This window comes from Rana temporaria, chromosome 1, assembly GCF_905171775.1.
Source record: "Rana temporaria chromosome 1, aRanTem1.1, whole genome shotgun sequence".
Lineage (NCBI taxonomy): Eukaryota > Metazoa > Chordata > Amphibia > Anura > Ranidae > Rana > Rana temporaria.
Genome location: NC_053489.1, coordinates 164,490,095 through 164,503,969, shown reverse-complemented (window position 1 = coordinate 164,503,969; position 13,875 = coordinate 164,490,095). Strand labels below are relative to the sequence as shown.

Here is a 13,875-nt window from a genome sequence, read left to right as displayed (position 1 = left end):
AAGCATGCACATTCCATCTATTGATGGATTAACAAATATTCTTTGGGGAAAGATATACTGGCATGGGAGGGAGAGTAGGTGCACTTATATTTTTGCAGTGCCCCCACCATCAGATATTATATACATACATATATTTAATGAGGTAAAGTGAATGCATGTAATGTTTTCTGGCAACCCACAAAAGCATTATTTCCAATGTTTGTTGCAGGGCAGATTTCATCATTGCAAGTGTGACAGTACTAAATTCAGATTAACTAATTTAAAGGAAGTTTCAATAATGAGTAGAAATGCTATAATTACTTCTGAACCTTTCATGCTGTGACACAGATATGGCCATACAGCCTGCTCATGGATGTACACCTCAAAGTCCTGATGAAACAGCAGGCAAGGGAGCTTTGTGTTACTACTGGAAAAATCCAATGTAAACAGGGATTTCCATTTGAACGGAGCACTTTCAGTCATCTTCATTTATTCATAAGCTAATATCCTATACCGGCCAGTTTATCATCTCTGCCAACATCTGAAACCAAAATAATCCTAATAGCATACCCTTTCTTGTCATTCCTCATTTGGCACAAAAAAATAAGCATATTCTGGAATTCTCACTCTATGTAGCAAACTGACTCAGATCCATGACCTCTTCATTTCTGTTTCTAATTTCTTTATTCATTTTCTTTAAAAGTATACGATTACACAACAAGCCGGCCGACTTTTCTCGACCTATCATCTCATTTTCCATACATTACAACTGGCTAATACATTAAATACATTTATAACATTATTCTATCATGTTACAGTCCACTGACGCAGTGTATACCATCTTAAATATATAGGCATCTATTGACAGGAACAGTCCTGGGGCCCTACTTTCTTTAATTTTCTCTACCACTAGGAGGGTTCTAATACCATTATCCCTTCCTTTTCTTCCTGGTATAAACCCCACCTGGTCAAAATGCACCAGCTCATTCATAACTAATTTCAGTCTCCCTGCGAGTACTTTCACGAATAACTTGGTATCTGCGTTAACGCAGATACCTAATTTCTAACATCATTCTTACGTTCCTTTGTTGACTTCCACTAACACTATCTCACATCTACCACGTTATCTTCTTTGATTATCCAAATGTAATCATTATCTTTTAAATTGTTTCCTGGGCTAACTAATTATTTATTTGATTGTTTCTTTGAATGCCTTCTTCATTTCCTTTCCACTAATATCTCTAAAAGCATTACAGATGATTTTAATAATGTTATTGTTGTTAATAGCCTTGTCCCATTCACCCAACCCTTTTGAAACACAGCACATTTGTGTGTGTGTGTCTATATATATATATATATATATATATATATATATATATATATATATATATAGATACAGAGCTTTTTTTCTCAGAAAATAGGTGCAGGAACTCAACCACGACCTGTTCAGATTTCACAAACAGTAGAAGGGTCTTAAAGGGGCATTAAATACCAGGATTGCATTACATACAGAGTGCAGAGCTGTCACTTGTAAACACAGAAACCAGACTTCTGTGTTTACAAGTGATTGTGGTGAGCGGGCACCAAAGGGTCTGAGCCAGAGGTGGTGGAACTGAGTTCCCCCAAGTTCCCCCTAAAAAAAAGCCCTGTATATATATATATATATATATATATATATATATATATATATATACATATATATATCAAAGTCTTATTTCCCACAAGCTCTTGTAATTTTTCCTCCACACTTTTTGCGGCTTACATCTATACGATAATATTTGTAGTTTACACCTTTACTCTCACTCTAGAACTCCTATGAGTGTCTTTTAATTACCCCAGGACAGTATAAGAAAAAGGCCTCGGCCCTGGATGTAATTTCCCCTTTACCAGAGGCCACGCTATTCTGTGTGGTTTATAACATAAAAACTTTTTCTGCGCCCTGTCCCTTCCTCTTGCTTTACATACTGTAAGTCAATGCTAATGCATGGAGTCTACCTAACCCAGCTTGACACCCTATCCATTATAGCCTACCAAAGTTAAAGCTGGAACCACTTTAATCCTTCCAGAATACTCCTGTTCAACACCTTTCCTTTCCTGTTCCCTCTCTGCACTCGGGTACTGTTTCTTCTTAGTTATGCATTGGCTACCATGTTCTTAGGTAATAGAGTTCAAAATTGTAGCTGAGATTACAGGTGTTCCCCATTCAGTTTGTTCCAGGGATAACAATAACCATTAGATCATTAGATTATCAGTGTACCCTAATCCCCCCTCCCCCCCCAAAAAAAATTGAGATTGACCATCATCTCACATTGATGGACTAATTTACCTAAAAAGTTCTTCATATCCTTCCTGTCCCATACATTTCCTGATGCTACCCCTAGTGCAACCTTTAGTATTCACATAATCTTCTCTCCCCTACTTCGGACACCTCTTCATGCTCTACCAAACCAGACTTCTCACGTACATCTCTGCTTCTTTAAAAATATCATCTAGATGTTATTCAGTACTCTCCATCCTTACTCATTGATTCTGGCAAGGTTTCCTCCACTATTTTACAAAGCACCAATTTGAGCGAATACATAGGCCCGGATTCAGAAAGAAGTATTGATACGCCGCGTAACTTCTAGGATGCGCCAGCGTATCTTTTTTCTGTATTCAGAAAACAAGATACGCCGGAATTTTGCTAAGATCCTACTGGCGTAAGCCACTTACGCCATCGTATCTTAGTTGCATATTTACGCTGGCCGCTAGGTGGCGCTACCGTAGATTTACGCGAGGAATATGCAAATTAGGTAGATACGCCGATTCACTAACCTACGTACGCACGGCGCTTTTTTTTACGTCGTTTACGTAAGGATTTTTCCGGCGTAAAGTTACCCCTCATAAAGCAGGGGTAAGTCATGTTAGGTATGGACGTCGGAAACGTACGAACAGCGTCGTATTTTACGTCGTTTGAGTAAGTCGTCCGTGAATGGGGCTGTACGTAAGTTACGTTCACGTCGAAAACATTGACTATTTGCGGCATAATTGGGAGCATGCGCACTGGGATACGTTCACGGACGACGCATGCGCCGTTCGTCAAAAACGTCAATTACGTGGGGTCACAAGTAATTTAAATAAAACACGCCCACATTATCCACATTTGGATTAGGCGGGCTTACGCCCATATATGCTACACCGCCGTAACTTCGGGCGTAAGATCTTTCAGAATACACTACTCGCCTGACTGAGTTACGGCGGCGTAGCGCATATAAGATGTGCTACGCCCGCAGAAAGATACGCTAATCTTTCTGAATCTGGCCCCTAGCGTCTCTCATTTCCTTATGTCATGTTTCTGCTCCTTAACCCTTTATATTATGTGAGTGGGGCTCTCCCAATTTGTATTGCCTATTTTTCGTTATATAGTATTTTGCACTATTATTGTAAGTTGTCATTTGCAGTGATTTTATGTAGAAATCTGTATAACGCACCCTTGTTTGCATCACTTACTTTGTAACTGGACAGGATAATGCTTTTTAATTAATTTGTAATGGTATTACTACTACTTATGATGGCATATAGAGGTTTTATAATTTTGTGGTAAAAGTAGATGCCTAGTCTAACCCTCCCATGCCCTCATCTATTTTATTCAGACCTTAGCTCCCCTCACAGTTTGGCACTCTTGTCATGTATATCTGGGACATACAATATTGAACAAAAATACAATTAACGTTTTTCATGCCTCTTCTATTAAAGCACCACTACCGCACAGTTATACCATCCATCTAGATGATGGTATTCGATCTCGGAGGTCGCTCCCTAATAGTATTAATATAACAGCCATTTCCTCAGTGGCTATGCAAGAAGAGGATTCTGATATAATTGAGGTGCGCCATGATGATGAATTCATAAATGAACTGGAAGTTCTAGTGAATGGGGAGAGCATTAGCTTTGAAGAGCAAAGTTGGATGGATATGAAAGGTAGGTTAACCTGACATTCATGTGAATGTATCGCACTCAGCATTTACAAGGAACTCTTCATTGGATGGACAGATTTGATCCTGATATGAACATAAAAAAGAGTTGCTGTAGGTGTGTAGATTGTTTAACTAGATCAACAATAAAAATAAGTAAATATTTAACTGACGTAATCACTCTCAGTATTGTTTCTTGCTCAATCATGCAAGCAGACTTGGGTATCAATATGCAGGCGTTGTCAAACAATCCAATTTCAATGCAAATGTGTGACATTCTGTCCATGTACTGTATGTTATGGGGATAATCCCTTCAGATTCACTCAATCCAAACCACAGTCAGACATTTTTTTAAGACAAGCATGTTTAACGTATTATATACTTTTGCAGAGCTGGCCAAAGTGCACTAGGTTTAGGTAAAATTAGGTGAAAAAAATCAATCATTAGATGGTCCAATTTTTTGGTGTGCAGCCACATACCGGAAACCTTTCTATGAAAGTCAGTCTATAGATCTAGTGTAGTAGCCTAGACATAACCTTCTCTCTGTAAACTGCAAGCAGCATGTACTTATACATAGCAGTGTATACATATACATACTGTATTCTTTAGCAAGGTAATCCATTTAAAAAATGTGTACAGACACGTCTCAATCATACTCCCATGCTTCCGAGTTCCCCTCAGAGCATGTTTCAGCATTTTTCTTTTTTATTTACATTATTCTTGTAGTTAAAAACTCTGTAACATCATCAGTATAAACAGCACACTTGATGTCTGCAAGGACCATGGGTATTTTTCCATACTTGCAGTGTTCATTCAAAGATTATCCTCATTTCTAAAACCAACCTTATTTTGTAAGCGAACAGCTCCATGTGACTGTAGGTTATATGCTGCCACCTTTAGGTGAGGACACTGGCAAACAAAGTTGCTAGGACAGCCCATATAACCCTTTCCAATCCCAGTGATGGATGACCTCTCTCTGCTGAGAACAGGTTTGTGGCTTGTAATTCCAATAATAATGGAAGATTAAAAACTATGGTTTGTTCTTCACATGGAGATATCCCTTCTCTCCCTGGCTACATTGATGTCACTATGGCAGTATGTGCAGCTTTCAGATTGATTGCTTCTTGGTGAACTATACTCAGATCCTATAATGTTGCCTTTGGTACTGGACTCTGTGATTGGTGTTAATCCACAGTACAGCGTTGCAACGTAGTTCAGTTAGCTGCAGAGTGCTCTTCAGGGCAGTGGCGAACTGCAACCAAGTAGTTACAGTTCTTAAAGACCCTGTGCATGAAGTGGGGAGTTCCCCCTGTCCAGTGGGTTCTTTCTTGGGAAGGAGCCAGCACCCTGGTATAGTGAGTCTAGGGCTTTGTCCCTTTCACCTGTGCGGTCCCCCCAAAAACCCTCTCATTTACCAGGCCCAGCCTTGGAGTAGTCCATGGGCACTGACCCTGTTGCAGAGGGGCTGCACTTTTTAATGGTCTGTTTTGGCCATAGCCTAGTGAGCACTACCCAGTTTTATGGTCTTGAACAAAATGTGTGCTATCTTACCCATGTTAAGGAGATTTTGGCACAGTCCCTGCAAAGTCCCTCCCTCCACCTGACTCAGGGTGCCATCTTGAGCACATTGCTCTGCTTCAGACAAGCACACCACTGCTGCCTCAGCTACCCTGCTCTGTATTGTGGTCCAGGTCTCTGCCTTTACCGGATTACCCAGCAGCCATCAATCTGATTAAGGTTGTGAGTACTCCTCAAGGGACCCCTTACCTCATGGCGGATGTCAGAAAGGAAATGAGATGAAGGAGCTGGCCAGCACACACTGTGTGCCATGATGAGGTTATTTAGGGTTCCTCTAAAAATTGCACCTAGGTCTTTGGAATTCAGTCTGCACTCAACCACGGCTCTCCAAGGGTACTCCCAATTCCTCCTTTTTAACTAGAGAGGAATTTTCAGCTTCCATAACAGCAGTTTTCCTGATAAAGATGAGGAGGGGGAGGAAGATGAGGAATTGAAAGGAGAATACTTGGAGTCTGAGAACTCCTCCTGAGAAGATGCACAGTTGCCCTTGATCTCCCCTAAGCTAAAATAAACCAATAAAGTAGTATTAACCCCTAGAGTTTTATGCTTAACACATAGAGCACAATAAAATAAACATTTGTGAAAAAATTATTACATTTCGTACCACAGCACATGCACTTTACAACTTGCTACAGGTTCCTGCTCTCTCAGTGCTGCTTCCCTGTTCTTCTGGTCTTTACAGTAAATAGTTAGCAGTGGACATTGCAGTCTCAAGTCAGTAAGTTAGCTTGGAGAAGTGAGGGGGAAGGAGGAGGGAGGAGTAGGGGAGTAATTTGCCGTCTTGGGGCTGTATTGATACACAGTGTAAGGAGACACAACTCTTGTCCCTGTACACAACACTGGCTCTAAAGAATGCTGCAAAAGAAAGGAGAAACAGAAAATCAACCTAAAAGTGCTAAACAACTGCAAAATCAACACTCCAAAATAGGAGATATAAAGTAAATATAATGTACATTTAAGAGTAAATGAATACATTATTACATGAGAATGGATATATTGCACTATTTGAAGGTTTACATTTATTTAGGATAAATGCATTGCCTACCAATGGTGCAATATATCCTTACTCATGTAATAATTCATTAATTAACTCTTCAGGAGTACATTATGTAGCGCTTGGTTGCTACAAGTAACTAGCATCCACCATATCACCCTGCTGCCAGACCTCCATCTATCACCTCAGAGACAATGAACAGTCATTCGCGTTGTTTTGTTTATTGGGGGATATAACTTGGTTGGGGAAAAGGGGGATATGGGATGCCCATATAACATGTTGCTTTGCCATCATATTAAAGAACTTGTAATTTGGTTGAGCCTTGAAGTACTGGTGCACAGATAATATCTACAGTCACTTCCCCTGCATCACCATGCAGACCATTTCTCCTCCTCTGCATAACTCCTGCAGACTGTTGCTCCCAGGACTTCTCTCCTCCTGCACAAACTTCACTGTAGATCCTTATCTTTCCTGTCACATCCTCCTCATATGAGCTAAAGAGTCCGCTCTGAACAGTCTCAATGGCTGGCTATTAAATGTGATGATACTAGGCCAGCGGTTTGCAATACCTCTCCCTGGTGGCCTATTAATTTAGTAGCACATGTAATATGGCGGACTACTGTTCCCAGAAAGTCTGGTCCGCAAATCCTGCGCCCTGGGGCCGCATCGATTAGACACTTTTCCCACAGTCTCTCCTCTGGCCTCACACCCAGCTCCCCTGGCATGCGTCATCCAGAAATCCACTGTGATTAACTCACTGACCTTTTCCTGCCCCGAGTCCATAATGGAGTACTTTAACTGGACACATGTTCCGACAGCTTCCCCAGCCCTTCTGATCCAGGACACTGCATCCATGACCGTGTAAGGAAGTAGCTCCCTCCCAGCTCTCCTGCCCCCCCCCCCAGATGGGGATGGCCTCCTGCTGCTGCCTAATGCTCCATTCTCCATGTCTTCCGGCCGACAACTCCTCCTCAGTGGCATGTGACCTCAGCTTATATGGGAGGCCTGCCCCATGCCAATACCAAGTGGGGATTGGTCAGGGCTCCTCACATGAGCTGCCTGACAATCCAGGCCTAGGTCAAGATTTAAAGGAGCCTGTGCCCTGTGATGTAAGATTAAGAAATGGGGATTGTTGATTTACCTGTAAATTTACAGTACAGAACACAGGCCATTTTTTCTTTTGTCTTGGCATTCTCCTCTGCTTGCAAAAAAAAGTTGAGGATTTCAGGGACTGTGAGGGGTTACAGTATATGGGTGTCCTATCAACTTTGTTTGCCAGTGCCCTCACCTAAGGATGCCCAGCATATAACCCATGGTCAAGACTTGAAAGAGCATGTGTCCTGTACTGTATTCCATAATAAGTATTTTATAGAAAATTCATACATTTTTCTTTTTTAAACAACCAGATTAACCTTATCAGGTACCAAATGTATCACCAACAACTCTATGCAGTTCTGTACCAAGCATTACCTGTGCCCGATTCCTTGTGTCAAAATAAAATGTTTTGGCAATTTAGCTATCATCTGCTACTAGATCCAGAAATAATCTAACCCCCACACTTACCACGCCAGGGTACTGGCTCCTTCCCAGGGTAGAACCCACCAGGTGGAGACTCCCTTCTTAGACCTCTACAGGAGGGCAAACCCCATGAAAAGGGTCTTCAGGGACTGCAGCTACCAGGATTTGGATTGCCACTGCCCTGGGCCTGTAGAGCACTCTGCAGCTACTTGCACCAGTACATGTTGTACTGATGTACCAAGAGTGAGCACCAAATGCAGATTCTAGTGGCAAAGACAACATTATAGGCCGGCCCCACCTTCCACGTGGATAGGTCTAGGTACAATTCCCTGAAGTGCTGCTAAGGGGCAACCATTCTAGAAGCTACAATCATATTTCCGCAGTATTGTGAATGCAGCCAGGGGGAGAAGGGATATCTCAATTTGAAGAACCAACAGCAATCTTCCAGGAATATTGGAGCATTACAAGTCAGAAAGCTGTTCTCAGTAAAAAGAGGTAGTCCATCACAAAAGGACACTAGCAAAAAACTAAGGATTGCTGGCAGTGGGAGATATAATATGTGTTGTCCTAACAACTTTGTTTGCCAGTGTCCTCACCTGAGAGTGGCAGTACAAAAAAGTGTGTCTACTGTACTGTATTCCAAGAAAATGATTTTACAGTAAGGTCCTTTTTTCTTAAATGGCCAGATTAATGTTATCAGGTACCATATGTACCAGCAACAACTCCATACAGGTCTGGGCCAAACATTACCCGTGTCCACTGTCCAGTTCCCTGCACCAAAACGGAATGCTCTGGTATTTTAGCTATCATCTGCTGCTAAATGCAGGGTACAGTTAATACAAGCATATTGACTTTGGTGATAACCTGTACATGTTGTGACAATTTTTTTTTTTTGCTGATTTTTTAAAATCTGTCTAAATTTCTAAAACATTTGAAAGTGGCTATTTTACCTTGTCTAAAGGAAACAAAAAAAGGGAAAAACGGAGGGCGCACCGACCTAGTGTGATACTGATTGGTGGATTTTATTTAAATAGTAAAAACAAATCATAATACTCACAAAGGGAGTGTTAAAAACAGGCCTTGAGTAACAATGCAGCAAAGAACCAACACCATCGGCATAACACGATATTCTTTCGATCCGTGATCGTGGCTAGGGCTGACGCGTTTCAGGGGAGAACCCCTTTCCTCAGAGCTAAATGGTCTGCAGTGCTTCCTCACCAAGGGACTTGTCTCAATAAATACTAACTTTAGGTAAGTGGTAAAGACACCCCTCCCATAAAGTAGGAGGTGCATGGCCGGAGACCCACCCACATGTCCACCACCTTTTCCTTCCCCTCTCTCCATGTCTATATCAAGCCATTAGTAGTTTGAATACACAGTCCAGAATGCACTAAACCCAGCAATGCATACAGAAATGTGAATACAAATAACTACCACAATATGGCATCAATATATATACACACACACACACCACAATATGAAAGACCTTTTCAATCAGAGCACTCAGCAGGTTGCTGCCTCCAGGTACATGGATAATCAAATCAGTAAGGTGCCAAAGTGTAGTGAAGCATCTCATAATCAACACTTCCAATAAGGGGCTATGTAGCAGGGAACGAGACGCTCCAGCCTGCTGGTTCTGCAAGCTGGAGCGCAGTGTCACCGTACATACGCCGCGCGCGGCGTCGATGACGTCACGCGCATGCGCAGTAGAACGCAGACTCGGCTGGAGCGCAAAAGACTTCCTCCACGTTGGGCGTGCGTTCCAGCAGCCACCTCGTCTAAGGAAGGTAGGCATAGCACTGCAAGTGGGGCTCGTGTGGCACATATGAGCAACTACATAGCCCCTTATTGGAAGTGTTGATTATGAGATGCTTCACTACACTTTGGCACCTTACTGATTTGATTAACCATGTACCTGGAGGCAGCAACCTGCTGAGTGCTCTGATTGAAAAGGTCTTACATATTGTGGTGTGTGTGTGTATATATATTGATGCCATATTGTGGTAGTTATTTGTATTCAAATTTCTGTATGCATTGCTGGGTTTAGTGCATTATGGACTGTGTATTCATACTACAAATGGCTTGATATAGACATGGAGAGAGGGGAAGGAAAATGTGGTGGACATGTGGGTGGGTCTCCGGCCATGCACCTCCTACTTTATGGGAGGGGTGTCTTTACCACTTACCTAAAGTTAGTATTTATTGAGACAAGTCCCTTGGTGAGGAAGCACTGCAGACCATTTAGCTCTGAGGAAAGGGGTTCTCCCCTGAAACGCGTCAGCCCTAGCCACGATCACGGATCGAAAGAATATCGTGTTATGCCGATGGTGTTGGTTCTTTGCTGCATTGTTACTCAAGGCCTGTTTTTAACACTGCCTTTGTGAGTATTATGATTTGTTTTTACTATTTAAATAAAATCCACCAATCAGTATCACACTAGGTCGGTGCGCCCTCCGTTTTTCCCTTTTTTTGTTTCCTTTAGTTTTATGAATTCCAACGATTCAGAGGAGGGCTGCAAGACTTTGGAAGATACCTTTTAATTGAGTTGCTATTGAGTTTCACCTTTTCTTCAAACACCTTTCCAAAAAAATACCGGAGCGCAGGAGATTTGTCTTTGTTTTATTTTACCTTGTCTACCAGTTTTCAGCAAAACATTTTTTTTCTGTTCATTTTGTTTAGGGGTTTTCTTATTCTCACCCTATAAGACCAATGTCACAGTAATGTTTGCCTCAGGAGCTGGGGTAGAAGTGAGAGAAATGGGAGGATTTCTCAGTCTGTCAATTCTTCTTCCTGAGATTTTCAAAAACAAAACCCAAGGACTTCTGGGAGTTATGAATGATGATCCTGCAGATGACTTCACGCTAAGAAATGGCACTGTTTTACCTTCTACTGCCAGCCCAGAGGAACTTTACCAGTTTGGTGCAGATTGTGAGTAAGCGCCAGGATGAATGGCAAGCATACACTATTTTTAATATAGAGTACTTTCTCAGATATTCTCCTCTGTTAGTTGCATATGGCAGTTCCAGTAATGTGTATATGTATAAACAGAATGTTCTGGCATCAAAGTGGTCTATACAGTCTGACCAGTTAACTTGTGTTCCCAGGGTTAAATAAGCTCCACCTATTAAAGTAACAAAGCACAAGGAAGCTGAAAATATACCTACTGTCACACACCAGTTTGTAGGGCCTAAGTTGAGTACCTTGTATTTGGAGGAAATACAGTGTAGATGGTACTAATGCCTTTTATATAACTCTTGTACGGTTGGTTTGCAGCAACAGATAAACTGATCTTCAGCACTGTTATCAACAGTTTAGGGAATTACAGATCCTCAGAAAAACAGTACATTTTACTAGAGGTTGGCATCCTTTATCAGAGGTAGTGTCCTTTCTGGGAAAAGGCAAATAATGCTCCTGCAATCTGCACCAGTTCCACATCTCTGCACCGTTCACCATGTGCATAGTGAGAAGGGAGCCTCTCTCCTAAGCTATCTCTCCTTGCCAGGAGCCTGACCCTGAACTAATCACTGTCCCTCACATGCAGGTTACTCTCCCTACCATTCAATTGCTAGAAATGTACCAAAATGATATGGGGCCTCTTATTCAAAAGGTTCCCTTACCCAAGATGGCCACCAGAGGTTGTAACATCCAACCACACAGCTTCTCACCTCTGAGACACAGATGGAGTCCATGAGGGACCATTTCCCCTAACAAAATTGCCTCCATCTGTATGATGGCACAGCACTACCTAATGGATGTAGAAAACCTGCACCTGCCTACAAGTGAGTTAGGAGAAGCAAAGACATTTTTTTAATTTAAAACCTTAAAATTAATCTGTGGTCGGGCTATGGACAGTCAAGTATTTGTAGAGTAATACATCTTCCTTCAAAGGAGAAGCACATGTTGTTGAAGCAGTTATCTTAAAAGCTCAGCTCCCTCTGCTTCCCCTCACAGAGCACCTGAGTTTTAACTTTAGAGATTAAAAGGCTTAAAGGCTGCTGACTCGTTGCAGGGAGAGCTGAACTTCTGAGAGAACAACTTCAACCACTTTAGGGCTTCCATTCTGAATGTTAAGAATGAATTGCTTCACAGGTCAATGATCTTAACATTGCAAACAAATACTAGTTACAGGGTGTATAACTTAATGACATTCTGTTTAAAAAGCTAAGAAAGCATTTTTTTAAGCATTTTCTGGGGCGAAAATAATTAGAGAAAATCAGGTGAAGGCATTGTCAGGTGGAATTCTGTGATCCCTGTGAGAGGTAGTAATAAATACACGTGAGGCCTTGTACTCACGACCGGATCTGTGCGCTGGAAACTGTCTGCCGGACAGTTTCCGGCGTACAAGGCTGATTTTTGTTTGGTTCCGCTGGCTTGTACACACCAGCGGACCAAATTACCGTCGTACCGGAACGCGTGCACGTAAACTACGTACGACGTCACTATAAAGGGGAAGACCAAACTTAATGGCGCCGCCCTCTGTTCCTCTTTTGCTAGTTACGGGTTTGCTCGTGTTAGTGAAGGTTTGGTTAGAGCTGATTCGCGCTTCTCGGTCTCCAGGCTTTGACAGCGTGTATTCACGGGTTCAGTGCGTGTGCTTGCGGTAACGTAGTTGTCATTCGGCTATAGGCTAGCAGGTTGTTTCTGCTTTAGCAGTTGCATCCTGTGCGCTCGTATCTGTTTGTCACACGTTCGTCGCAGGTAGTGCTGGATTTGCGAGTGCTTTCTGTTTGAGTGTGTTCTTGACTGACCAGCCGGCCGGTTTGAAGCCATGATGGAGCAGCAGCGTCAATTTTCGCGAGTTGGTGCTGTTTATGGGATGGCTGCTGGATATGTTCATTTTTCCAGTACTTTGGCCAGAAACAGGGGGCGGAGGCGTTTCTGGACCAAGAATTGGTTGCGCCAGCGTGACCAGTTCTCACATATGCCTCTGCTTAGGGAACTCCAGGAGAATAATCCTAATGACTTTAGGAATTTTCTCCGCATGACGGACCCCGTATTCAACAGTCTGCTGGAACTTCTGTCCCCCTATATCACGAGGCAGGACACTGTGATGCGCCAAGCCATCACGGCCGAGCAGAGGCTTTTTGCCACGTTGCGGTACCTGGCGACTGGGAGGAGCCTGCAGGACCTCAAGTTCTCGACAGGCATCTCTCCGCAGGCGCTTGGGGTCATCATACCGGACACGTGTGCTGCCATCATTAAAGTTCTGCATGAGGAGTATATTAAGGTAAGTTTCCTGGCTGTAATAATGTTGCCAACTAACTTTATTTTTAATTTCCCAGATATGCTGTGTGTTTAACTAACGTTCCCTTTTCTCCCTATGCATGTTGATATAAGCTTTACATGTTTTATTCTTGGCCTACCTGCATATTTGTCCCTTACCCAATATTAACCTGTCCAGCATGCTATCCTAGGGACAAACCCACCTTGCCATTTTTTAAAACAGGACTTTTTGGTTTTTGTGTCCCCCCCCCCTTCAAACTTTTATTGTCCCCATCAGAGGGCTGTGGAGTCTCTTAATGAAGTGGCCCTATATATTTCATTTCCCAAATTCTCCATGCACATTTTTCTAATGCAATTTTAATACTTTGAAGTGTCACAAGGATGCTTGTAGGATGTTTTTGTTCCAAAGTACTAAATCTCTTTTTTTGTTTGTCCCCACAGCTACCCTCCACACCACAGGAATGGCAGTCTGTGGCTTCCCAATTTGCCCAGCGGTGGGATTTTCCGAACTGCGGTGGAGCAATAGATGGGAAACACGTCCGCATTGTGCCCCCACCCCACTCGGGGTCCTACTATTATAATTACAAGGGTTATCATAGTATTGTGTTGATGGCGGTGGTGTCGGCACAG

General features: G+C 42.5%; 1 protein-coding gene across 2 annotated transcripts in view; it reads left to right on the top strand.

Annotated features, from left to right (window-relative positions):
- SUSD2 (sushi domain containing 2) overlaps positions 1-13,875 on the top strand; it is a 320,283-nt gene that overhangs the window by 152,714 nt on the left and 153,694 nt on the right. For both annotated transcript variants that reach the window (XM_040345523.1, XM_040345532.1), the window contains exons 10-11: positions 3,715-3,939; positions 10,702-10,950. In XM_040345523.1, the coding sequence (XP_040201457.1) occupies positions 3,715-3,939; positions 10,702-10,950 (474 nt within the window). The remainder of the gene's footprint in view (positions 1-3,714; positions 3,940-10,701; positions 10,951-13,875) is intronic.